This window comes from Delphinapterus leucas, chromosome 8 (assembly GCF_059928025.1).
Source record: "Delphinapterus leucas isolate spDelLeu-1000000601 "Yukka" chromosome 8, BTC_Dleu_Yukka2, whole genome shotgun sequence".
NCBI classification, from domain to species: domain Eukaryota; kingdom Metazoa; phylum Chordata; class Mammalia; order Artiodactyla; family Monodontidae; genus Delphinapterus; species Delphinapterus leucas.
This window is the reverse complement of record NC_143136.1, coordinates 66,699,790-66,724,489: the sequence shown is the minus strand read 5'-3', so window position 1 is coordinate 66,724,489 and position 24,700 is coordinate 66,699,790. Positions and strand designations below refer to the sequence as shown.

General features: G+C 35.8%; 1 protein-coding gene across 2 annotated transcripts in view; it reads left to right on the top strand.

Annotated features, from left to right (window-relative positions):
- The first annotated feature begins 4,566 nt into the window (after positions 1 to 4,566).
- The window catches only part of LOC111172813 (sodium channel protein type 2 subunit alpha), a 90,974-nt gene continuing 70,840 nt past the window's right edge, over positions 4,567 to 24,700 (top strand). Inside the window, exons 1-9 of one of the 2 annotated variants that reach the window (XM_022569921.3) lie at positions 4,567 to 4,907; positions 5,798 to 5,916; positions 16,454 to 16,543; positions 17,274 to 17,402; positions 17,978 to 18,069; positions 18,951 to 19,223; positions 22,174 to 22,237; positions 23,787 to 23,928; positions 24,070 to 24,276. In XM_022569921.3, the coding sequence (XP_022425629.1) occupies positions 4,641 to 4,907; positions 5,798 to 5,916; positions 16,454 to 16,543; positions 17,274 to 17,402; positions 17,978 to 18,069; positions 18,951 to 19,223; positions 22,174 to 22,237; positions 23,787 to 23,928; positions 24,070 to 24,276 (1,383 nt within the window). In that variant the 5' untranslated portion in view covers positions 4,567 to 4,640. Of the gene's footprint in view, positions 4,908 to 5,797; positions 5,917 to 16,453; positions 16,544 to 17,273; positions 17,403 to 17,790; positions 17,883 to 17,977; positions 18,070 to 18,950; positions 19,224 to 22,173; positions 22,238 to 23,786; positions 23,929 to 24,069; positions 24,277 to 24,700 lie in introns of both variants that reach the window. The other variant, XM_022569926.2, reaches the window with a different exon arrangement.

Genomic DNA, 24,700 nt, shown 5'->3' with positions numbered 1-24,700 from the left:
AAAGGAAGAAGGATATGCAAAAACACAGTAAGTGACGATCAAAAAGTTCATGAGAAAATAGAGTCAAACCTATAGATTAAGGAAACTAGAAAATACAGAAAATAAATCTCCAGGTAATACTTAGCAAATCTTCCCTTAGCTTATGTTTCCAGTATTACTTTAATGTGCTGAAGAAAATTAAAAATTACAATTGTAAAATAGGATTAAAAGATCACTTTCAGAAAAAGATATTCCTTAGTCTTTCTCAGCTTTCTTAACTCTTAGGTACAAAATCATCTAAGGTTTTTGAGCACTTATCCACAATCATCAATTATAAACTATTTTATAGTTATTTCCTTATCCATAAAATGTAATAAGCCACTAATTTTCTTAGTATAAATTTAATTTTAGAGTACTTATTAATATAAATGTGAATCTTTGTGGAAAGGAATTGAGTCATATACTATTATTTCTTTGTTTTGTTATTGCTCTTTCATATCACTGTAATACAACTTTTTGTAGATATCAGCATGTGTAATAATATCGTTAATTTTTCTTTTATATTTTAATTTAGAAAATTAATGTTCCTCTTTTATAAGTGAGACAAATTTTAAAAACAAGACATTGAAAGGAAAACAGAAATGTCATTGGAATTTAGAAATCCAATTCTTAATATTCTTTCCAACCACTTAAAATTATATTGCTTGCCTTTCCCATTATTTATGGGTCTTCCAAATATAGTGTCTGGCCTTAAAAGTTGTAATACAAAATCTTCTGTCTGAAAAGTAGTACAACTGAATGAAATTTAAAAACCATGTAACATATGTCATTTAGCATTCTCATAAAATGTCAGCATGATGTTAACAAGGGTCAGGGCAAATGCAAGAAAAACTAATATGTTGACTTCTGAAAACGTCATCCTGGGAAATCAGGTGTTGTTCATCATATGTCTTGGATGTTTTGGTAAAATATTTTGTGTTCACCATTTTAAATATCCTAAGACACATTCACTGGCTAGGATCAATGGGAGAGAAAGGGGTGACCCTACAATTAATGTAAATGCACATAGCTTGGTGTGTTCCTGTTACTGAGTGATTCCACAACCCTGACTGTTCATAGGTTTCAAGTAGGATTTCCTCCCTAGTCCAGGATGAGGCATTGGCTTAGGAGAAGCCAATCAAAGCACAAAGCATTGCATCACCCTGGACAGCCTGATTACTTCAGAATGAGCATGTGACCCAACTGAAGCCAGTGAGATGTGCTGAGAGTTTTTCTGGGTCTTTGTTCCGATTGGATTTAAATCTGGGAGATTGGGAGGCCAGAGATGCTATAGCATCTTACTACAATGAGGAATGAAAAGCTATCACCATAGAAGTCAGAGCCAAAGGATGCAGTATGATTAGGTGCTGGTAACATCAATTGGGCATGCCTATAGCTAGCCCTAAACAATAAACCTTGACAATGAATTCCCATGTTGCTTTCCTTTCTTTCTTTTTTTTTTTCCTTCCTCCCTTCCTCCTTTTCTTTTTCTTTTTCTTTCTTTCTTTCTTCCTTTCTTTTCTTCCTTTCTTCCTTCCTTCCTTTCTTCCTTCCTTCCTTCCCTCCCTCCCTCCCTCCTTCCTTCCTTCCTTTCTCTCTCTCTCTCTCTCTCTCTCTTTCTTTCTTTCTTCCTTTCTTCCTTTCTTTCTTTCTCTTACCTAAGCCACTTTGGGTCATTCTTTTGCTTCTATAACCAAAACAGACATGCTAGAATGAATTAAAAAATTCTTTTTGGCTATATCTTATTCTTGCTTGTTTCAATCAAATACCTTTTCTAATGAAAATGGTGAAGCTAGAAAATATGTAAAAAATATATTGACTTAATCATTATGACTGTTTCTGATTATAATTGATGCCACTTACTCATTTTTATTTAATCTTTATTTTAGGATTTAGTTATATGAGGTGTTTTTATTCTTTGTTTTTGTTTTGTTTATGGCTGAATAAAGCTCACAGATTTTAAGTTTGAATCCTGCCTGTGTGATCTTAGGTAACTTTTCCTAACCTCAGTGTACTTCCTTTCTTCAGTTTTCAAATAAGGATCATGAAAGCCTTTATCTGATGGAGTTACGGAGAGGATGAAATGATATAGTGCATACAGACTCAGCCCGGTCAGTGACAGGCACATAGTTAGCCTGCAAATCTTAACTATGTTATTAATCTAAGTATTGGCATCTAGTATCTCACTGGCTTTCATTTTTTTCTGGCTGCTTTTCAGCTGCTTAAATTAGAGATAAAATAATATTGGTGTCCCATTAGTTTAGTTTTATTTCTAGGGAAAGTTAACTTAGATAGCACAAAGGCCACCTCTTTGTTGAACTATCAAAGCCCTTTATTGGATTTCAGATACTCTGGGGCTGAGGCTAATGTTAAAGCTCATGTATGTAAGACTTTCATTAATATAATTGCTGTTTTATGAGTTTTTATTTTTAACCCTTCTTTATTTACTTTCTTTTTACTTTGAGTTATTTGTGTCGATTCAATTTGGCTTAGCAAATAAAAAGCATGAATGGAAGCATTATCAGTTAACAAAATTAGTAATTCAAACCAGCTAAGTCTTAATGTTCTGTTCTAAGAAAAGCTTGTAGAAGATTAGAGCTCCATTACTGAGAGCTTTGGGCTGCTTCAAACATGCTTCTGTGTGTACACTGAGGGGTTTCTCTTCACAGTTCCCCGCCCTCTAGTGGTAGTTATAATAATGCCATTTTGTAGTCCCCGCACAGGAAATGCCTGTTCTTACTTCAGTTACCAGAATCCTTTCACAGGAAGTTAGGTGTGGTCTTTGAAGGAGAATTAAAAAAAAATGAAAAAAAGAAAAAAAGCATGATGGAATTTTAGCTGCAGTCTTCTTGGTGCCAGCTTATCAATCCTAAACTCTGGGTGTAAAAGATTCTGCAGGGGTAATGTTTTAATATTCTTATTATGCTTATTCTCTGTGATGCTTCTTTACCTTTACAGTAGAATCCTTGGGGGAATCTGCAGAGGACCACTTTCATTTTGAAGCTGCTGTCTGCATGTTTTAGCATGTCTCTTCTATTAGAGCATCCAGGCATGGCAGGTTCCTCCTTGAAGTGTGCAGGGACCTTCTTCATGCCTATGCCTGTCACTAGGCCTAAGGGTCTCTGGGGATGGGTGAGGAAAATGAGGGATGTATTGGAGGCTCTGTGATACTGAGAGGGCAGTCTTCTAGCTGGTGGCTGAAAGGTCCTGGTCTACTTCAAAAAAAAAATGTGGAAATGGTACAGTAACTTATGTTATTTTAGATTTCCCTGTTTGATCTAGCATATCTACAGAAATGATCTGGATGTGAATGAATTTTACTTTTAGAAAATGCACCTCATGTAATTAAATGGTAATTTTCATTCCTGTAGGGTAAGGGTTAAAATGGATTGATATTTTAAAAAGAAGGAAAAACAGATAAGTGATTGTATATAGATGGCATTCTGGAGTCAAGATTTTGGTTGTATTATTTCAAAAAACATAGAAACTCTTGCCACTGATTCAGAGATAACGTTTGAAATGATTGGTGTGCTCTCTTGAGCTATATATGTTAGCCCAGTAAAATATGATTAGAATACAGTAAAACTCCATTTATGTTATCACAAAGACCAGCATAATAGGAGTTCATGTAAAAGATAAACTATCTTAAACTTACTATTTTTTTCAAGTCCAAATCTGCTACGTGGATTCTTAAGAAATGGGCACTGTTTGAGAAAATGAGCTATCTCTACAGTATTTCCAAAGGTACTGCAAATTTGTTAATCTAAGAAGCAATTACACTAGCTAGCAGCAGGTTGCTAAACCAGGGGGTCCAAGCTCCAGACCTCTTGACGTGGGTGACTTCCTGCCTGGTTTGGCAGGAGCTGGGTCCCTTCCTGTGCAGCTTCCGAGCAGTTCCAAATGCAATCCGGCATTCCCTGCTCCTTCCCGCTCCCTTGCTTTCAAGCAGTATCTACCTATGTTTCCACAGCCTGGCATTTCAGGATTTCCAGAGCTCTTTACCAGGTGCGTTGATTTTGAATAAGCTCTTTGAGGTGGAAAAGTAGGCCAAAGGGAACATGGAAAAAAATGGAGAGATACATGCAAGATCTTTGCACAGCCCAGGTTCTCCAATTTTTGGTAATTATTCATCTCTTGTTATGGATCTCGGATATTTTTTTCAGAAGGGATGCTGAAAAAGATGGCTGCCAAAATATTCACACAAGTGAAACAGCAAGCACAAACCAGTATTCTCCATTTCTGAGCTCTGAGTTGGATATTTTCACTTAAAACATTTTGGGAGTGGGAGATTAGATTACCTCATAGACACCTACTGAATGTGAAAGATAGATCTCCATGCAAGCAGATGAATGCACGCAGGAGAATCCCCCGAGTGCCAAGTGCAGCTTCCTTAGTAAAATATTACAGATAGCTTGGTTTATATATTTTATCTCAGTATCATGTAATTGGCTACAGTCGCGTTTTATCCTAATGACCGTTGCTTTTTTTCCCTCTCTCTGTCTCTCTCTGTCTCTCTCTTTCTCCCTCTCTCTCTCTCTCTCTCTCTCTCTCTCTCTCTCTCGTTTCCATAGCACTTTCTTATGCAAGGAGCTAAACAGTGATTAAAGGAGCAGGATGAAAAGATGGCACAATCAGTGCTGGTACCGCCAGGACCTGACAGCTTCCGCTTCTTTACCAGGGAATCCCTTGCTGCTATTGAGCAACGCATTGCAGAAGAGAAAGCTAAGAGACCCAAACAAGAACGCAAGGATGAAGATGATGAAAATGGCCCAAAGCCAAATAGTGACTTGGAAGCAGGAAAATCCCTTCCATTTATTTATGGAGACATTCCTCCAGAGATGGTGTCAGAGCCCCTGGAGGACCTGGACCCCTACTATATCAATAAGAAAGTGAGTTCTTAGTCAAGTTGCCTTTACTTCCCCTACTTCCTAATTGCTTCCGGGCTAGGGCCAGGGATGTCAGGTGAAGAATGTTGCGCCTCGTCCCCTCTGTCTGAAGTATCATTAGGGTACTAGGTAGGCTTGACCATGTAATGGACCCATTACCCTAGAAGCCTTTTGGAAGCACTCATTTGAACCCATGTCCAGGACAGGCAGAGAACTGAAGGGGCATCCTGCAGTGGGGGAAATGAGGAAGGGCAAAAGTCTGTTTACCTTACAGTGTGGTGAAGCAGAAAGTTAAGACAAGGAGTATATTTTTTTATGCATTAAAAATATTTCCAGGAGTAGTATCCAAATTCCTCTTTACAATATCTAGCTCTGCATAAGGTACTTTGATCTTCAGCAGGTTTATTCCTTCACACCATAAACTTTGCCCATTCCATGGCTCCCCCCAGAAGAAATAAAAGCAGGTGGCTTTTAAGTGCCCAAAAAAGAGTGTGATCAAACAACACCTCTGGAAAACCCTGAAGTTCCTCTGAGAAAATTTTTATCTAACTGGAAAACGAATCAAAGCCTCATTTTTGAGCTCTTTGTGGATTATAATTACAGCTTTAAAATACTGATATTAAAACTTGATAAGGATGCTAAGCATTCCTATGGCAGTGACTACAGATTTTCTTTATGTTCTTAAATCCTCATATCACTTATGAAATTTAGGAGAGTTTATAGGGCTCAGAAAGAGAAAGCACACAGCATCATGTCATATGTTGGTAATTAGTATATTATTATATTTTATAAGACAATATTTCTAACAAGTTGTCTCACTTTTTTCTTAAAATATTCTTAATTTTAATACTAAGATTCTAAATTCTGTTTTATGTGTTTGTTTTCTTTTTCAGACGTTTATAGTATTGAATAAAGGGAAAGCAATCTCTCGATTCAGTGCCACCCCTGCCCTGTACATTTTAACTCCCTTCAACCCTATTAGAAAATTAGCTATTAAGATTTTGGTACATTCATATCCTTTTTTCAAATAGTCATTTAATATGATTTTGCTCTTTGACTGACTTATTGAGTTGGGAATTTTTCAGAAATATGCATGGTTGGCAATGTTATGTGCTCTTTCTTTCTTTTTCCCTCTTACTCAACAGTTCGCATTATTGCAAAATGGGATCATAGGTAAGTGAAACACTTTGCCCCATCTTCCAAGTATTTCTTCTTTCCCTGACTTACTACTTCTTTCTTTCTTCTTTCCTCCTCTTCTCCCTCTGAATTGCCTACTACATCCAAGACTTCTTCATTAATTTTGACAGTATTACCAGGCTTTCCTTTTATAAGTCTTCAAATTTTACAAGGTTATCTATATAATGGGTAAATTCTGTGAGTTAATTTTCTTCACTACTTTACATTTGGAAAATATATGCATAATCTGAATTATACGATTTTATATCTTTTTCATCTGAATTTTACTACTTTCTGCTTTTCATTTTAGCATTTGAAAGCTTTGAGTTATAAATGTTTATAATTGTGATGGAATACACATTAGCCTTTCAAATGTCACTTTTTTGGGTCACTTGTTCCTATGTTTTATTCAAGTCTCAGGTCCTGCTACAATTATCTCTTTCCAAAGGTTTAATTTCTATTTATACATATATATCCTCATTTCATGCTTCATTCTCCTCATTAAGTATCTACTTCCTAGAGATGGGATTGATGACGCCTTGGTGGGAGATGGTGATTTGATTTACTCCTGAAGGTAAATAGAGTAGTTGTGAATGAGAAGTTTTATTCCAGGCCAGGGACAGTGATCTGGCTGACAGCCAGCCCTGCAACAACCAAGGAAGCAGAGGTTTGCAAGACTGGCTGTGCTGCGCAGAGGCGTTTACAGGAAGCGCACAGAAGCCTTGGGATGAGGAACTGATATATATCAGGAACTAGAGGTAAGGAAGGGGAAACTGAAAGTTAAGCAAAGTCTCAGGTAGGACAACTTTAAATTTTGTTTCCTAATTAGAAAGAGTCATTGCCTGCAATTTACAACATGGTCAGCCCAGGGCTTGGCTTTAAGGCTTACAAAGTAAAAACTTAACTTCCTCTAGCAGGCCCAGAAAATATTTGAATTAGATATGGTAGGGAATTAGAAAAGATAAGGAATTCAAGAGATGGGATAAGCTTGGTACAGGGAAGTCATCTAATTTCTGGGTGGAGGGGCTGTAAAGCATGTCCCCAGACTTGCCTGGCATTGTGGCAAATGATGTCTTTAGAAGCGTGGCATTCTGGAATTCAGTTTCCTTTTAACCTCTAGGTCATTCCTTTTTCACCCCCGCCCCCAGTTTTGCATAGACGTCAGCATATTTTAATTTCATGTTTTAACATTTAATAATTTCTTGTGAGTTTTTTTTAAGCAATAATGATTCCTTACTTCTGTTTTTCAAGTAAGAGAACCCAGTTGTACAGGGAGAAAAAATGCTTTGAGTTAGCTTTAGGAATGAATAATGAAACTGAGATTTAGATTTGAGTCTCTTGAACTATAAATTATGGTCCATTATTATGTTTGAGTATTTATAATCTGGGCACTGAATAAATCTTTCCATAAATTATTTATTATATTTAAAAATAATTGTACATCCCTATATAATCACAATTTATACATGAAATTATGTGGAAAATTCAGACTTAGCCCAATGCTCTGTTCATAGTAAATACTGAGAGAGTACATATTGAATAAATAAGTGACAAATGAGTCAAGAGGTTAAATAATTAGATGCAAAACAATTGACAAAATGGAAGGTTTGAAGAGGTCAGAAAAATCTATTTTTCTCGAAACTGAATGATGAAATAAAATTAAGAAAGCCCAATGTTAAAGGAAAAGGCAGGATTTTTTGTTGTTTTTGTTGTTTTAAAACTTTTGTGGGGAGATAGTATTTTTTTTGAAAATCTATAATCTCCACTCCAAAAAATTCTATATTAGGAGACCCAGGAGCCCTAACTTAATGCCGTCTGGGAAAAGAGACTTCCAGTGGTAGAGCATGAGAGCAGTTTTAGAAGTTCTGATCAAAGACTCTGGGCATTGAGGACCGAGTTTATGGTGGGGGCTATTCAGGAATCAAGATACAATTTAATTTGAAGGTTTGCACTTGCTTCCCAGTAAAAAAGAAAACCTCCAAGGGGCAAAGTTGTTAGGAGGCCTGCAGTGGTGCAAGTTGAAATGTGAAGGCAGCCAGGTAAATCTAAGACTTGCCAAACTGAACGGTTGACTCTCCCAGAACCTTACAAATGGCATATAGTTACAGATTTCTTCCAACGTAGAAAAAGTAGATTTTTAAAAATCTCTGATTGCCTGAATTAAAATACTATATTTCAGATATCTCACCTTGGAGTAGAGATATGAGAAAAGGCAGGTAGACTGATAGACACATTCTTCAGTCTTTTGGTGATAAGGCACATTTGCCTAGAGATCCTCGTAAACTTTGATGTAAATAATACTGTACAGTTTGCAGGTGATTTTCCCAATTATTTTGTCTTATTCCTCACAACGCAAATCCTAAGCTCAAATCCTGGTTTTCTGACTTCAAGTATCTTTTGCTATAAGATAACAATGCTTGGGGTTGGTAATGGTGGGTCTTGGGCACAGTTAAGAGGTTGTTGTGTATTTATTATCATTAGTTTATAATCCAGAATATGGCCAGTCACAATCAAGAAATTTGTATCTTAAACCTAGATTGGTATCTCTATTTCCACCGAAAATCCTGACTTATTTCTTAAAGAGTTGTTATCTTCATTAGGAGCTGTTGCATATCAAATTAGCTTTGTTTCTTGATTTTGGCAGAAAAATCTTAGCTTACTATATTTTTGTCAGGGTATATTTTGAAAACTGAAAATGCTGTTGATGTGCCCATTACCTTGTTTCAATAGTTAAATAAAATATGGTTATATTTTCTAGATAGTAAACAAGTAAAAAATAATCCATATTCCTAAAATTCCCTATCAGAATTTTCAATGTGTTGCATGTCAGTTTTTATTATTTTACTTTAATACACACACTCTCCTTTACTTTGCATTTGTTACTCATTCATTTGTTCATTTGCAAATATTTACTAAGTACCTACTGTGTGGCAGATGTTCTTCTAGACACTGGGATGCAACATAGAGCCAAACCTAGTCCCTGCTCGCATGTGGTTACATTCATGTGTATGTGTGTGTTTGAGAGGAGAGAGATAATAAAAATAAATCAGCTAGTGATAAGTGCTATTAAGAAAAATAAAGCAGTGTAAAAAGAGAAGAGTGGCAAGGTCCTGTTTTAAATCATATGATCAGGGAAGTCCTCTCTGAAAAAAATAGCATTTGAATAGAGAGCCAAAGGAAGTGAGGGAGTGAGACATGGAAATCTGAGGGGAAAAGGGAATAGCAAATATGAAGGCAAAGGATAAAAGTGGAAGTGTTCCTGGTGTGCTCTAGAATCAGCCACGAGCCCAGAGTGCCTGGAGGAGAGTGGGAAAGGCAGAGAGTAGGAGAGGCTGAGGTCAGTGAGAGTGAAGGTCGGAGCTGAAGTTGTAGGCTGTGGTGAGGACACCAAATTTATGCTGCATGAGATGGGGAGAGATGACTGGAGGGTTTTCAGCAGAAGAGTGTCATCACCTGACTCAAATTTGAGAAAGATCACTCTGGCTGCTGCGTGGAGAACAGGCTGCCTGGGGGGAAAGAATGGAAGCAAGAAGATAGATTGGGGGCTTACTGCCATTATGAAGGCAGGGGACGCCAGTGGCTTGGCCTTTGGTGGAAACAATGAGGGTAGCAGATGTCATCAAATTCAGATGTGTTTTTCAGAAGAGCTGAACGGGATATGCTGAGCAGTTGGACATGGGGTGTGAGGAAATGAGCAGAGCTAAGGAAGACTCCAAGTGTTTAGTCTGGTCAAGAAAGAAAAATGCAGTTACTTGAGCTTGGGACAACATTAGGTGGAGGGATATGCTGGGTAAAATCAAAAGTGTGGATTTGAACATATTTTTTTTTCTGAGGGGTCTATTAGACATTCAGTGGAGGAGTTGAGAAGTTAAATGGAAATACAAGTCTGGAGTTCAGAAAAGGGTTGGGCTGGAGGTATAACTGAGAGATGTCAGTGTATGGATGGTATTTAAAGTGATGGCAAAGACCTGAAACACTCCAGATCACACAATAATGCAGAACTACCTATCATTCATAAGTGGTAGGAAAATACACAGCTTTTGGTTTCAGAAAACCTGGATTCAACCCCCACCTCTGAGATTTACTTACTGGCTCCATGACCTTGGGCCAAGTTACTCCATCTGTTTTGAATCTCAGTTTCTCCATCTATAAAATTGCAATCGTTATATATACATCAGTAATAATAACTACATAAGTACCTGACACCATGACTAACACTTGGTAGGAACATGATAACTGGTAGCCGGGACAGCTATTGTTGGTAGTAGTAGCTACAATTCTAGGAGCAGCTGCTGCAAGATTAGCAAAGGAACACTCTCATATTGTTTAAGGAATTCCACAAAGAATTCTGTACAAATCTCTACTGTCTTGAGGCTTGATTTTGCAAACAAAATGTTTATACAGCACCAGAGTTAGGAGCTGTTAATCGACCAAAACATAATGTGGTCAGTTCCAGCCTTCTCATTTTGCAGGTGAGTTCATTGAAGCCCACACATGTTTAGTCTTTTTCTAAGACTACATTTTATATAAGTGGCAGAGCTAAAACTTCAGATTAGGTCTTTTGCAATTTCCATCTAACAGAAGAAAACTGATTTCTGAACCCTCGGGTATAAATAATGTACTGGGGGCATTGCCAGTATCTCTGTCTCTGTGTATTTCAAAGGTTATTTTCAGTGGCTCCAACTTACTATTTCATTAAATAGGAAGCGAGCTTTTTAGCTCATCCCAAAATTATATGGTATCTATGTAGAAATTAAAAAATCACGGTTTTCATCTATGTAGAAATCAAAACCACAAAATTATATAGGTCTAAGGGAAAGGAGGGTAAACAGCTTATGATTTCTATTTTTCCTGCTTTAATGCTCAAAAGTTATCACATAGTTAGGAATTTGTTAATAACAAAATTAAACAACTCAAGAGTTAACATTATGTGTGTGTCACATATATATGTGACATTTAGTCAATATTTCTGCTGTCTCACAAATATGCATCAATATGTAGAAAGAGGCCTGTCTTACTTTGCTTTGAATTCTCCATTTTTATGTTAGAAAACCTCTTACATAAAACTATCTTCTACCTCTAGTTCATATATATTTTAAGTTGACAATTTCTCTGCAACTTCTCTGGATATTATGTATTATTACAAAGCCCCTGGACAGAACAAACGATGTCTTCTCCTTAAGAATAACAAAGGAAAAAAAGAATAACAAAGAAACGCCCTACATTTTTATGTTAAATAAACAAATGATTAATAGTAATAAAAATGATTGTATCCTCTAAGAAAAGTATTAGGACTCTTATCTGCATTTACACAAGAAAACTGAGCCTTAAAGAATTAACTTGCTGAAGCCCATGTGTTTGGTAAAGGATGCATCTGATCCACAGTTCATCACTTTAAAACTCATGCTGCTTCATCCTACCTACATGGATATAGGGGTAGACATCTAGTTTCCATGTCAAAAGTTACATAAACCATTTTCAGTATAAACTTGAAGTCTTTCCTCATCTTACACACATAGGAAATATTTTAGACTTGCCAATTGACGGGTTAGTATCAATCAAAAGGTTAACACATTTTTATTAATACCTGGTATAGAGAAATTAATAGATTTTAAAATCCTTTTTTTCCTGATATTATATGAGGTTAACCTACCTCTATTTTATTTTATATACAAAGTCTCTTAAGGAAATACTATTCTAGGATTCATTGTTCTTTCGAAAAATGTACTTTAGTTGATGTCATGGAATATATATTTAGAAAATAAATATATGCATTTTGTTACTAATTCTAACCCCTTGAAATCTACCTTGACATGGAGTTTCTATACTTTTTCAATGTATGGTATCACCAATACCATGTCTACATTTTTTTTCATATTTGTATATTTGTTATCATTATCTGAAATCCTACTATTTCAATCACTCACCAAACTCCGAGAATCTTAAAGATATGTGACTGATAAAATACATTTATAGTGATTTTAAAAAGTAATGGGTTTTGAAACTCTCTATTTAGAGATTATCTATTAAACTAATAGCATAAAAACCTGACTCTAGTTATTTCTTATTTGGTTTAAAAGCAAAATAGTTTTATTTGCTTTCCTTTTTGAGCATCTGTCAGGATCTTTAACTTAAGCATATTTTTATTATTAAAATGATAGTCATACAATGTGAAAAACACGAGTTTGAGTGTAATGATTTATTAATTTTGACTTACTGGGTAATATTCACTCTTTCTATTATTTATTAATATTTGAATATATATTTTACATTATTATATATACTTAATTTTTATCATTATAAGGAGTAAATATTTTTAAGGGTCATAAAACCATGGCTTAGTCTGTTATGTGACATAAATCTCATGAGGCTATCAATTTCCACTTTATATTTATCCAGTGTTCTCTCTTTCAAAAAAAGTGTAGAAACTTGTGAACTTGATATATGTGAAAACAAATTTCATGCTGTATTTCTGATCCATATTAATAAATATATCATTAAAAAGGGAAAATTTACTTCACTTAGTAATAAACAATCTTCTGAACTGACATCATTCAATAGTCAACGGGCACTGCAAAATGGCAAGGGTATGGTGGTGAACAATATAGACATGGCCCTTGTGAGGTTGACTGCCTAGCAGAAAAAAAATCAGTGTTAAAATTAGTCATTGGAGGAATGGTATCAGGTGCTACAAGTATGTATTACTGATAGACCTAATCAGGAAATGTGCTATTGTGCACAGCATTTTACTGAAAATAACTTTTAATCTGAGTGCTGGAGAAAAAGTTGGAATTGGCTAGGTGAAGTAGAGAGCATGTCCAGGGAAAAGAGGTGATATTTGCTAAGATCCTGACTTGAAAAAGAGCTTATTTAATTCCATGACCTAAAACAATTGCAATAATATTGGACTGGGGAGAGTGGAATGAAGAGTAAAGAAGCTGAAACTGGAGAATTAGAGAGCAGTTAGGTCTCCTAGACTCTTCACTCTTTGTAAGATATTTGATCGCCATCCTAAGGTAGTGGAAAGCTATTGAAATTACATTTACAAAGGTCATTTGGTACAGTATGCAGAAAGGATTGAAAGGAGTCAAACATGGATTCAGAAAGACCAGTTTAGATGAAATTGCAGTAATCTAGGTTAGATTTGATGGACACCTGGGCTATGTAGTGATATGAGGATTGGGGGGAAAGTTCACTGAATCCAGGCATAGCAGGTAGAATTGACAATATTTGGTGTTAAGTTGAATGTGGAGGTTTAAGGAAGAGAAAAATGCAAGATCACTCCTAGGTTCCTGACTGGATCATGAGCCATTTTCTGTGATACAGAGATGTCAAAGGGGCAGTATTTTAGAGGAGCAGAGGAATAGGATGAAAAGATTTTTAGTTTAGTTTTAGAACTGAAAAAATTTGAAGTGTCAATGAAATGAGTAAACATAAATGCAGATGTAATATGTACAATTGGGTACCATGGACAGTTGAGTTCGGAAGAGAGGGCTAGTCTGGAGAGAAATACTTGAGATCAGTGGGCATGTAAATGTACTTGGAGCTATGTATGTTGATGAGCTTTACTAGGATAAATATAGCAGGAGAGGGAAAAACGGCTTGGATATCTGATGTCCTTTTCAAAAAGGGAAATATAACATTTCAAAGGGTACAAAAAAATTGTCCATGAGACATGAAAAATCAAGGGATTGGGACTTCATGAAAGCAAAAATAAGAGAACATAATGAAAGGGGGAAGATTCATGCTTGTCAAATGCTGCTGAGAGAGCAAGTCAAATAAGAACTCAAAATTATTCTTTTGTTTTCAGGGACAAAACATGAAGATGTTTGTCATATTTAGAAAGAAAACTGGTAGGCTAAGGATGTGATAGATAAATGAGGGAAAGTAAAGATAAACATCTCTTCCAAGAAGTTTGGCTGTGAACTGGAAAAGAGAAGTAGTTAGTAGTAAGTAGTTAGAGGATTGTGGGTTATAGGAAAGTATTTTCTTTTTTTCCTCCAAGATAAGAGAGACTTAAGCAAGTTTGTGCTGATAGGAAGAGGTAGATAGAGTGGGAAGTGTTAAAGGTAAGAGAAGGAAGAGATAAGAGATTTCTGAAGTGTTCTGGAAAGGTAGAAGGTGTCCAGAGTATGAGTAGAGGGATTGAAAACTCCCCCCATTGAAACAAGAAGGAGGAAAGGATCTTATTACAGAGCGGTTTGTCAATTTGGGAGTGGGAAGTAAAGATATGGCATTCTGATCCTATCTCTTCTCTCAGTGAAGTAGGAAATAAGGTCATGAGTTTGAAATGGGGAGGGAAGGAAGAAGATTGGAGATCAGAGAAGAGTGGAGAATATTTGGAATTGTCTTTGCAGAGTAGGAGGTGCAGTGAAGTGGAGAAATATTTAGACTGTGTTGAGTGTGGGTGAGGCTGGGAACCATGTATTTTGAATGGCGCCAACCGACCAAGGGGAGTCATTTTCTCCAGTAGAGCCTAGCAGCCTAACAGACACAGAGGATCCTCTAGTTTTATATACTAATAGCAAGTCGTCTTTAATTTTGTCTTACTTTTTGTTTCTTTGTAGCAATAAAGGAAAAATGTTTCTTCTTTGAAATGGTGTTTTTCTGTGTTCTCTAGGTTGTAGTGCCCTCATGTGGCTGATCCACACCATTCACTTATGACTGTTTTCATGTGGATGCATTTTAACAAGCTGAGAATCAAGCATGTGCCTTGCATCACTGCCAGTCAAAATGAAAAATCAATGATTGCTTTGACTAAAGTCAGTTGCAGGTGCAAAGAAGCTTCCTTTATAGATTAACACATAATACATAACACAACATATAGATAACACAACACTATTCTATTTTACTACACTTAAAATCGTGCTGATATTTTACTATGTGTAAGTAATGTGAAGATTTATAATAAAAATAAAGAGTGAGGGCTTCCCTGGTGGCGCAGTGGTTGAGAGTCCGCCTGCCGATGCAGGGGACACAGGTTCGTGCCCCGGTCCAGGAGGATCCCACGTGCCGCGGAGCGGCTGTGCCCGTGAGCCGTGGCCGCTGAGCCTGCGCGTCTGGAGCCTGTTGCTCCGCAACGGGAGAGGCCACAACAGTGAGAGGCCCGCGTACCGCAAAAAAAATAAATAAATAAAAATAAAGAGTGAGAAGTGATATTAATAGCATTTATTCACTGGAATTTTTATACAGTTTCTAAATCTATATTGATAAAGCTCTTGTTTTGCATAAGTACAGCTGAATTCTTCTTGTGCTTTTTATTAACTATGAAAGAAAGTTATTTCAAGTATTACTACTGAAAGTTTTCTTAAAGAGCTTTTGTTGCTGTTTTTCAGTATAAAGGAGAGTGAACTGCATTGGCTATGTCTACACAGGCAAAGTGGGGTAGAGTGAAACAAACCACATGTTTCTTATAAGTAGTGTTCTCTATGATTTAGGAAATTAAGAAAGTAATTTATTGAGTATCTACCATGTACAAGGCACATTAAGTTGTAGGAGGTTTAATATATTTTAACTAATTTGATCCTGACAGCAATCCTGTGAAATGGTTATTCTTTCTCCCTTTTATAGCAAAGTGAACCAAGGCTTAGGGAAATTATAAGTAATTTGGCCACAGTTACAAACCCAAGAAATGTCAGTACTAACACCAGCCATCTTCTCTTACTATTCAGAATTTAACGAGCAATCACCGTATATTATATATTCCACTTAGAAAGAATTTTATTGAAGATATTCCACTCAGATGACCCTTAGGATGGAGTTATAATGCATTCAGTTACAGTCGGCCCTCCCCATCCATGGGTTTCATATCCATGGGTTCTACATTCGCAGATTCAACCAACAGTAGGTGGTGTACAGTGTTCAGGATCCATGGTTCCTTGAATCTGAGGATGCAGAAACCATGGATACAGAGGGCCCACTATGGGACTTGAGCATCCGTGGATTCTGGTATCCGCTGCAGGTCCTGGAAACAATCCCCCACGCATACTGTGGGACGACTGTAATTACTGGTATTCTCTTGTTGAATTTTTGTCAGAGTCTTCATACGTGCTGAGCTTGCACTTCAGTCGTTGAGTCTGTCATTAAAGAAAGAAAAAAACTTAAATTGATAAATTACTTACCAATAAGCTAATTTCTTTTCATTTAATCTTTTTCATTACTAAAATCACATAAGTAGCCTCCAAATAATTGATGGCTTGGCCTGACATGACTTGGTTATGGAGTTGTTAAAATAACAGAAATGGAAAAAGCAAACTCAATAATAAAATAATAAGGGCATAAGAGTTCTAAACTTCATGGTGGTGAAAGACATAATGGTGTATGAAAGTGAAATTTTCCACTGAATTTTGTCTTCCTTGACGGTATTCTTCTACTTTATTCAATGTGCTCATTATGTGCACTATTCTTACCAACTGTGTATTTATGACCATGAGTAATCCTCCAGACTGGACAAAGAATGTGGAGTAAGTAGAAGATTTAAAAAAAATCTTGCAATATTGTTGTCCCTTTATGTGCATTTAACATCTTGAGACCTCATCAGTTTCTTTAGCAAATCATACTAGCTACTACAAACCAGTTAGACAGTGATTCAAGTTCATTTCAACCACTGATTTTCTGTAGGACAAAGCTTGCACTGGCTCATTAAGTTGCTCCAATTACTGCACTGATATGACTGCCAATATTTGTAGCTCTTTATCTTCCTTACGAGCCTCACACTCTTTCAAAGGTAATCAGTGATTACTAATATCTGATGATAAAAATTATACCTAGTTTGTATGTTCTTTTCCTCATGGCTATCACCTTTCTATGTTTTATTAGTATATATTTCATTGCTGTTAATGATGCACATTTTATTAGACAAAAAATCTTCATTTATTTTTGTTAATAACTATTTCCTTAAATTAAACCAAAACTAGTGTATTTCAGGTAATATTTTCATATAGAACCATATTATTTGGGCTTTCAAATGAATTAATGTAGCAAGTACAATACTCATTTATAGTCAATGAGAATGTCTTTCAGAATGTAATATTTCTTTCTTCCTTAAGTACTACCTAAGGTCTACATTATAGGGAGACCAATATAGAACTGTATGGAAGCCTCTAATTTGTATTTGTTGTTTTTCTCCTTTAAGATATGTACATGTAAATTACCTACTAGACCTTTAATGTGGGCTTGGCTATTTTCTCTCAGGTACACCTTTACAGGAATTTACACTTTTGAATCACTTATAAAAATACTTGCAAGGGGCTTTTGTTTAGAAGATTTCACATTTCTACGGGATCCGTGGAATTGGTTGGATTTCACAGTCATTACTTTTGCGTAAGTATCTTAATACATTTCCTATCCAGGAAGAGTAAATCATTAGTGGGAGCCTACACTGTATTTCTCCTTGGTGGTTTACCTTAACAGATCAAGCATTTTTCTTGGTTATTATGTGAATTTAGGATATTTTTCTTCCAATCAGATTGTGCACTTTGGAGAAATTAGGGACTATCATAGTAAATTACATGGCTTTGATTTCAATTAGTGCTGTAAAGCAATAAAATAAATTTCCCAAGTAACAGAGATTATGATTGATGACAATGCCATTTTTCTCTTAATTGGGAAATCTGATGGCAACACTCATTGAAGTTGAAAGATCTTGATGAAAGACCAACTTAGACTTAGATTTCCCTAAATTCTGAATAACTCTGATTTAATTCTACAGGTATGTAACAGAATTTGTAAACCTAGGCAATGTTTCAGCTCTTCGAACTTTCAGAGTCTTGAGAGCTTTGAAAACTATTTCTGTAATTCCAGGTAAGAAGAAACTGGTATAAGGTGGTAGGCCCCTTATATCTCCAACTGTTTCTTGTGTTCTGTTATTGTGTTTGTGTGTGAACTCCCTATTACAGATATGTGACAGAGTTTGTGGACCTGGGCAATGTCTCAGCGTTGAGAACATTCAGAGTTCTCCGAGCACTGAAAACAATTTCAGTCATTCCAGGTGAGAGCTAGGTTAAACACCGAGGCTGACTTTAGCAGCATTGGTGCTACAATCACAGCTTTTGTGCGTAAGCCTTGTTGCTTCTCACCTATTGCAAATAAATTTGTAAAAAAGCAAGAATCAGTACATCATATTTTGGGTGGATTTGATTCTTTGCTTTTACTAGTTGCTTTCTTTAAAATGATCTGTTCTAAATCAGCCTTTGAGTTTAACAAGTTTTTGCATGAGGCATTTGCAGTAACAGGCTACATGGTTTGCGTCCTGTAACATCAAGCTTTCTGCATAGAAGCTAAACTGTAAGGCATTCAAACCTGCAGATTTGACCAGTTAGGTCTAAAACTGGTAATTTTCTTAACTTCAGATAAATGAAAGAGCAAGGGATAGCATGAGTGCTGCATGGGGCTCAGTTTTCAGATGTCTTCCTTTTTTAACCCATACTCAAGCTTGCAGAATTCACAAATATATAACCTCATAACTCAGTGACTTCAAGATTTCTTACTACTTTATTCATATAGATTTTTATAAAATCAATAAGAGGTTAGGGAGTAAGACATCTGCAAATAAAGGCAAAAAATTTATACAAGGTTGATGTTTAAGCATGAATAACAAAACCATTTCTTTTGCTCTAAGGAGTATTTGGAAATACACTTTTGGTTTATTTCCATTCACGGTTTTCTAATGAACGTACAAATTCTGCTTTCATTCATTTTCACCGGCTAGCAGGCTTTTCATGAAAATGTTATTCAATCACAAACATTAAACTAATATTGTTGGCATTCTGCATGACATCTTTATTTTCCAGGACAAGCTCATGATGTTTTTGTCTGTGAAGTAGCTGTCGAATAGTATATTTAAATTTCTCCCTTTGATTTTATGTGTAGGCCTGAAGACCATCGTGGGCGCCCTAATCCAGTCAGTGAAGAAGCTCTCAGATGTAATGATCCTGACTGTGTTCTGTCTGAGCGTGTTTGCACTAATAGGATTACAGCTGTTTATGGGCAACCTACGAAACAAATGTTTGCAATGGCCCCCAGATAATTCTTCCTTTGAAATAAACATCACTTCCTTCTTTAATAACTCATTGGATGGGAATGGTACCACTTTCAATAGGACAGTGAGCATGTTTAACTGGGATGAATATATTGAAGATAAAAGTAAGATATACTCTTTTGACCATTAAGCTGTTTAGTCCTTTAAATATTAAAATATATATATAGTGAAAATTGTCTCAATTTTGACGTGAACCAAATTACTTAGACCAATTTAAGATAATATATATGATACAGAAATCAAATGGTATCTTACTCCATTTTCCTTATCTTTCAATCAACGCGATAAAAGTTACCGTTTGAAGATGTGTTCTTTTCCTAAACCAGTCTTGACAGCAATACAGTATAATGCTTTATCAACAAAAATATTCATTTGTTGGGGATTGATCAGGAGTTTTCAGTCATCTTAATAAATAAATCAGTAGTTTGAACTATTCAATGTATTTTGCTGAAATGGATTATTAAGAAGACTGAGGAAAAAATAATCTGGCCCTATTTGGTTTGACTCAATATATGTATTGAGTGTATATGATGTATCTGGAAATGGAGAAACTAAGATGAAATCTGAATTTGTGTACTCATCAGAAAGTTAAGGAACCTCAGTCCAGCAAGTTACTTATTGATGAGAAAGTGTAAACTCAAAACCTACCTTTATAATATTCTTATTCCAGTTTATCTCTTTGGTATCAATCGTTGTGTTAGAGTTGTTTATCAATACGGTTTGATTTTATTTTAGAGATGGACATCAGAATATGCTTATGATTTAGTATAACTTCTTATCATTGAAGCCTGCCCTTCTGTCATTGGAATGTCCAAGTCCCTCCCTCTCTTTTTTTTTTTTTAAATTAATTTATTTTATTTATTTATTTTTGGCTGCGTTGGGTCTTCGCCGCTGTGCGGGGCTTTCTCTAATTGTGGAGCACGGGCCCCAGGTATGTGGGCTTCAGTAGTTGTGGCACATAGGCTCAGTAGTTGTGGCTCACGGACTCCAGAGCACAGGCTCAGCAATTGTGGCGTATGGACTTAGTTGCTCCGCGGCATGTGGGATCTTCCCGGACCAGGGCCCGAACCCATGTCCCACTGCATTGGCAGGCAGACTCCCAACCACTGCGCCACCAAAGAAGCCCCTCTCCTTCTCCTTGTGCAATTAGCTAGCCTACTTCCATTGATCTCTTGATTATCAATACTCCATTGGGATACTTAGTCTGAGGTATCCTTCATGGTTTTTAGAACCATGTGAAATTTTATCACTTCTCACATTATATTAATGTTTTAAGAATTAGTATTCTCATGAAGATTTTTACTGAAGAGATTAAGATTCTTTGGACAAGTGAATAAATAAAACAAATGATTTCATTATTTATGAAATTTCCCATTTATTAATGTTATAATAACAGCACAGTGACAATCTTTGCACATAAATCTTTTCTCTATTTCTGATTGTTTCCTTCAGATAGATTTCTATTAGTAGAATTTTGGGGGGTTAAAGGGTATGACGACATTAAGGCTAGGGAGACATAGTGTCATATTGCTCTCCAAAGAGGTCAGACCACTATATACCTCCTATAGCAGTGGCCACTTACTGAATTCTCATTAATATTGATTATTACCATATTTTAACATCTTCTGATAGAAGGAAAAGTGTATCCTCTTTTTAATTATTAATGTAGTAGAATCTATAATTGTTTATTAGTATCATTAGCAAGTTATATATTTAATGTAATGTGAATTATCTGTTGACATTTTTACCTGTTATTCTATCAGGTGATAGTATATTTTGGGAAATTCATAAGATCTCTATAATTTATCAAGTATGTTAACATTCTGACTTTTTTTGGCGAATATATTCTCCAGCTTGTTTTTTCTTCTTACTGTTTGTTTTTGATCCCTAAGTGATTCTAATTTTTAGGCAATCAAGTCATCAAATTTGTTTTCTTTTTTTCTATAGTTAAGATTCTAAAATGCTTCTGGATTCAGAAATAATAAAAATTTTCACCTAGATATTCTGCATGTAAAACAGCCACCTGTATATTCTGCATTTAAACAGCCACCTGTATAGTCTAGATTGAAAAGAAAACCTACATATTTTTATATTATATTAATGGACTTGTCTTTAAATCTTTAATCCCTAAATATCTAGAATGATTTTTTGATATATGTTATGAGGTAAGGATCTAAAATTTTTTGTGAAACTATGACCCAGATTGACCTACATAATGTATTAGGGTATTCCTTGAATATAGGCTTTTAAGTATTCCTGAAAACTATAGTAAAATTTTTTTGTGGGGGTTATGTGTGTATGTGTTTTTTTAATGTATATGTGTCTGTATGTTTTTGTATGTGAATATGTAAATATGTATGTTTATATATGTGTGTGTTTCCTGAGATCATCTTTGCAACTTATTAAATTTATATATAAGGTATTCCTTAGGAATAAAAAATAAGTATACTTAGAAAATACATATCTCCAAAGAAGCAAATTTATCTTGAAAGACAGTATTCAAGCCAAAACTCAAAGCAAAACACTTACTTACAGTATCATGGAAAGAGCAAACAGCTCAGTCCACTTTTCACAAGAAATTAAGTTAAAATTGGTAGGGAAAACAAAGGTCTGAATCTAGTTTGGGTCCAGGCAAAGCATAGTTGTAAAATAAAATGTTATTTCATGGCAGCATTTAGAAGCAACAAGGCTTTCCTATCTCTCACTTTTTGTGCCAAACAGCCTTAATTTGACAGCTATTTTTTGAATTATAGCAATTTGAGTTTATATTTGCAATAAATACTGATAGAGAATGCTATAATAGTTATTCCTTACCAAAAAATTTCTTTCTAAATCAATCTTCTAAACATTTGTTTAATCAAAAATGTTTTTTGATATTTTTTTAATATTCAATTATTATTAAAATATTTTCATTTAGCCCTATATGCATTTATTATTTTATCAATTTCATCATGGTTTAAGAAAAGGTAAGCTTTGTTACCTAGGCACAATGGCTGAAGTGTTTTGAGGTTTTTTTTTTTAATGATTCTTTCTATTCTTTGCTCTTTTAAATAGGTCACTTCTATTTTTTGGAAGGGCAAAATGATGCTCTGCTTTGTGGCAACAGCTCAGATGCAGGGTAAGTGATGTTTTGTGTTGAGTCTCAGTCCACACTGTTGCGTAGGCCTTAATAACCTGCTACCTTCCACCCATCCAGCCCCCGCTTGCTCCTCATTCAAAGCCCTGCGTAAATTCCACTTCACGCTGACTCTCATAATAGCTGGGATAAGTGTGGATTCTCACCTCCTTCACACACTCACTCATATGCAGCAATTATTTTTCCATACTAGGTCACAGCTAATCTTGCAAATTAGTTCAACGGAAAATATAGGGAAAAGCAGTACATATACATAAGAAGCTTAAGTTAATAGAATTCATAAGCATGTTCTTTTATAAGTGTGATATTCTATATAAGCTAATGTGGTCTCCATGGCATAAAATGTAAGATATCTGAAGATAATGTCAATATCTGAGGTGTGGTGAGTACATGTTAAGCATATTTTAGCAAAGCGGTTAACAGCATAGACTGGAGAGTTTACATGAATTCAAACCCAGACTTCACCATATAACGTCACCTCTCCTTGCCTTGATTTCCCCATGTGATAAATAGGAATAATTATAGGGTGGCTGTGAGGATTAAATGGATTAATGAATGTTTAGCTATTACAGCATTCAATAAGTACTTTTAATTATTATGATTGTCATCATGTGAATGCTTATTATTAAGAAGTATTGTACCTGGAGCTAAAGCAAGGAGGAAAATTCAGAGAAATAGTTACCTTTCTCTAGTTGACAAGATTTTAGAATCGTAGACAGAAATCTAATGTTCTTTCTGTGGAAGATGATATTGTGGACATTAGTAGCTAATACCTGTAGCAAAATTCCCAATGGTATCAGCATCAGGCTTTGCATTTGGCTCATGTGATATTGTGCTGCCTTTATCTCCAGATCTTAGTGATAAGTAAAACAGACTGATTTTAACTCTTTCTCTGTACTATACTAAATGTTTTACATATGATATCGTATCCAATGATTGTAAGTTTGGGAGGCAGGTTCTGTTATTCGCCCTTTCTTACATATGAGGTTCTCCAAGACTAGCAAGTGTGGGAAACTTGCCCAAAGTCTCGCAGCCCAGAAGTGTCAGGCACAATATTGAGGCCAGGTCAGCTTGATCATTAAGGTCATACTATGAAACCTTCACTCTGCAGACTCATTCATTCCTCTCAATGTGACCCCACCATCTTTTCTTTAGCCCTCTTGCCTACCTCCACATTCAGCACACTTCTGCCTCTAGATATCTTCAGTGAAAATCAAATCTTTCCCTGTAGACTTATTTTTCTGTTCATGTTCACAAATCCCAGAAGATAGTAATCATAATATGATTGCTTTTATATGGAGACATGATAAATATAATAATGACAATCATGAATCACAGAGGAATCCACAAATAGACTTAGCGGATTCTGTTGTTAGGTAAATCAGTCCACTTAAGTGCTGGGTTGAGCACTGGCTAAAGTGAGAGAAATCTGGTGTCTCATAAAATGGATATTGGCGTCTATAAAAACAGGAAAGCCAGCCATCCAACTTATAGTTACTGACTTCCTCTCTTTCCTTTAACCTAATAACAGCCAGTGTCCAGAAGGATACATCTGTGTGAAGGCTGGTAGAAACCCCAACTATGGCTACACAAGCTTCGACACCTTTAGCTGGGCTTTCTTGTCCTTATTTCGTCTTATGACTCAAGACTTCTGGGAAAACCTTTATCAACTGGTGAGAACAGATAAAATGATTCTTCTGGGAAGCATGAAATACTGAGATCAAGAGAACTGCTATAATATACTTTATTACTTAGAGTGTGAGCTTATAACATCCTGTATATAATTTAATAAAATATCTCTTCCATTTTTGCAGACATTACGTGCTGCTGGGAAAACATACATGATATTTTTTGTGCTAGTCATTTTCTTGGGCTCATTCTATCTTATAAATTTAATCCTGGCTGTGGTGGCCATGGCCTATGAGGAACAGAATCAGGCAACGCTGGAAGAGGCTGAACAGAAAGAAGCTGAATTTCAGCAGATGCTTGAACAATTAAAAAAGCAACAAGAAGAAGCTCAGGTATAGTAGCAAGCTTCGAGCCTTTTTGTGTTTGTTTATCTCAGCTCTCTGACCACACTGTCGAGATCAGAATCGTTTAACACACAAAATCAGCAGTGGTAATTGATGTTCGAAACAAGTCATATGTATTTGGTAAGTGTTAGGAGCCTGTTTGGTTATTAGGAGATTATTATTTTGTTTTGATGATTATTTACAGTCAATAGTAATGGCATCCAAACATGATGAATTATAATGAACTTTGTTGACCTTTTTTTCTCCCTTGTGACCTTTTATTCACCCAAGCTCACAAAGTAGTTATACCTACATGCCTTCAGTCGAAGTATTTTCTTAACCTTCTGAGGAAGCAGAATTCAGTTATAATTGCTTCTTCGTTAGTGTTGCTAGAGGTGGGAAAGGTCAGAAAACCAGGGTCAAACTGAGAAGA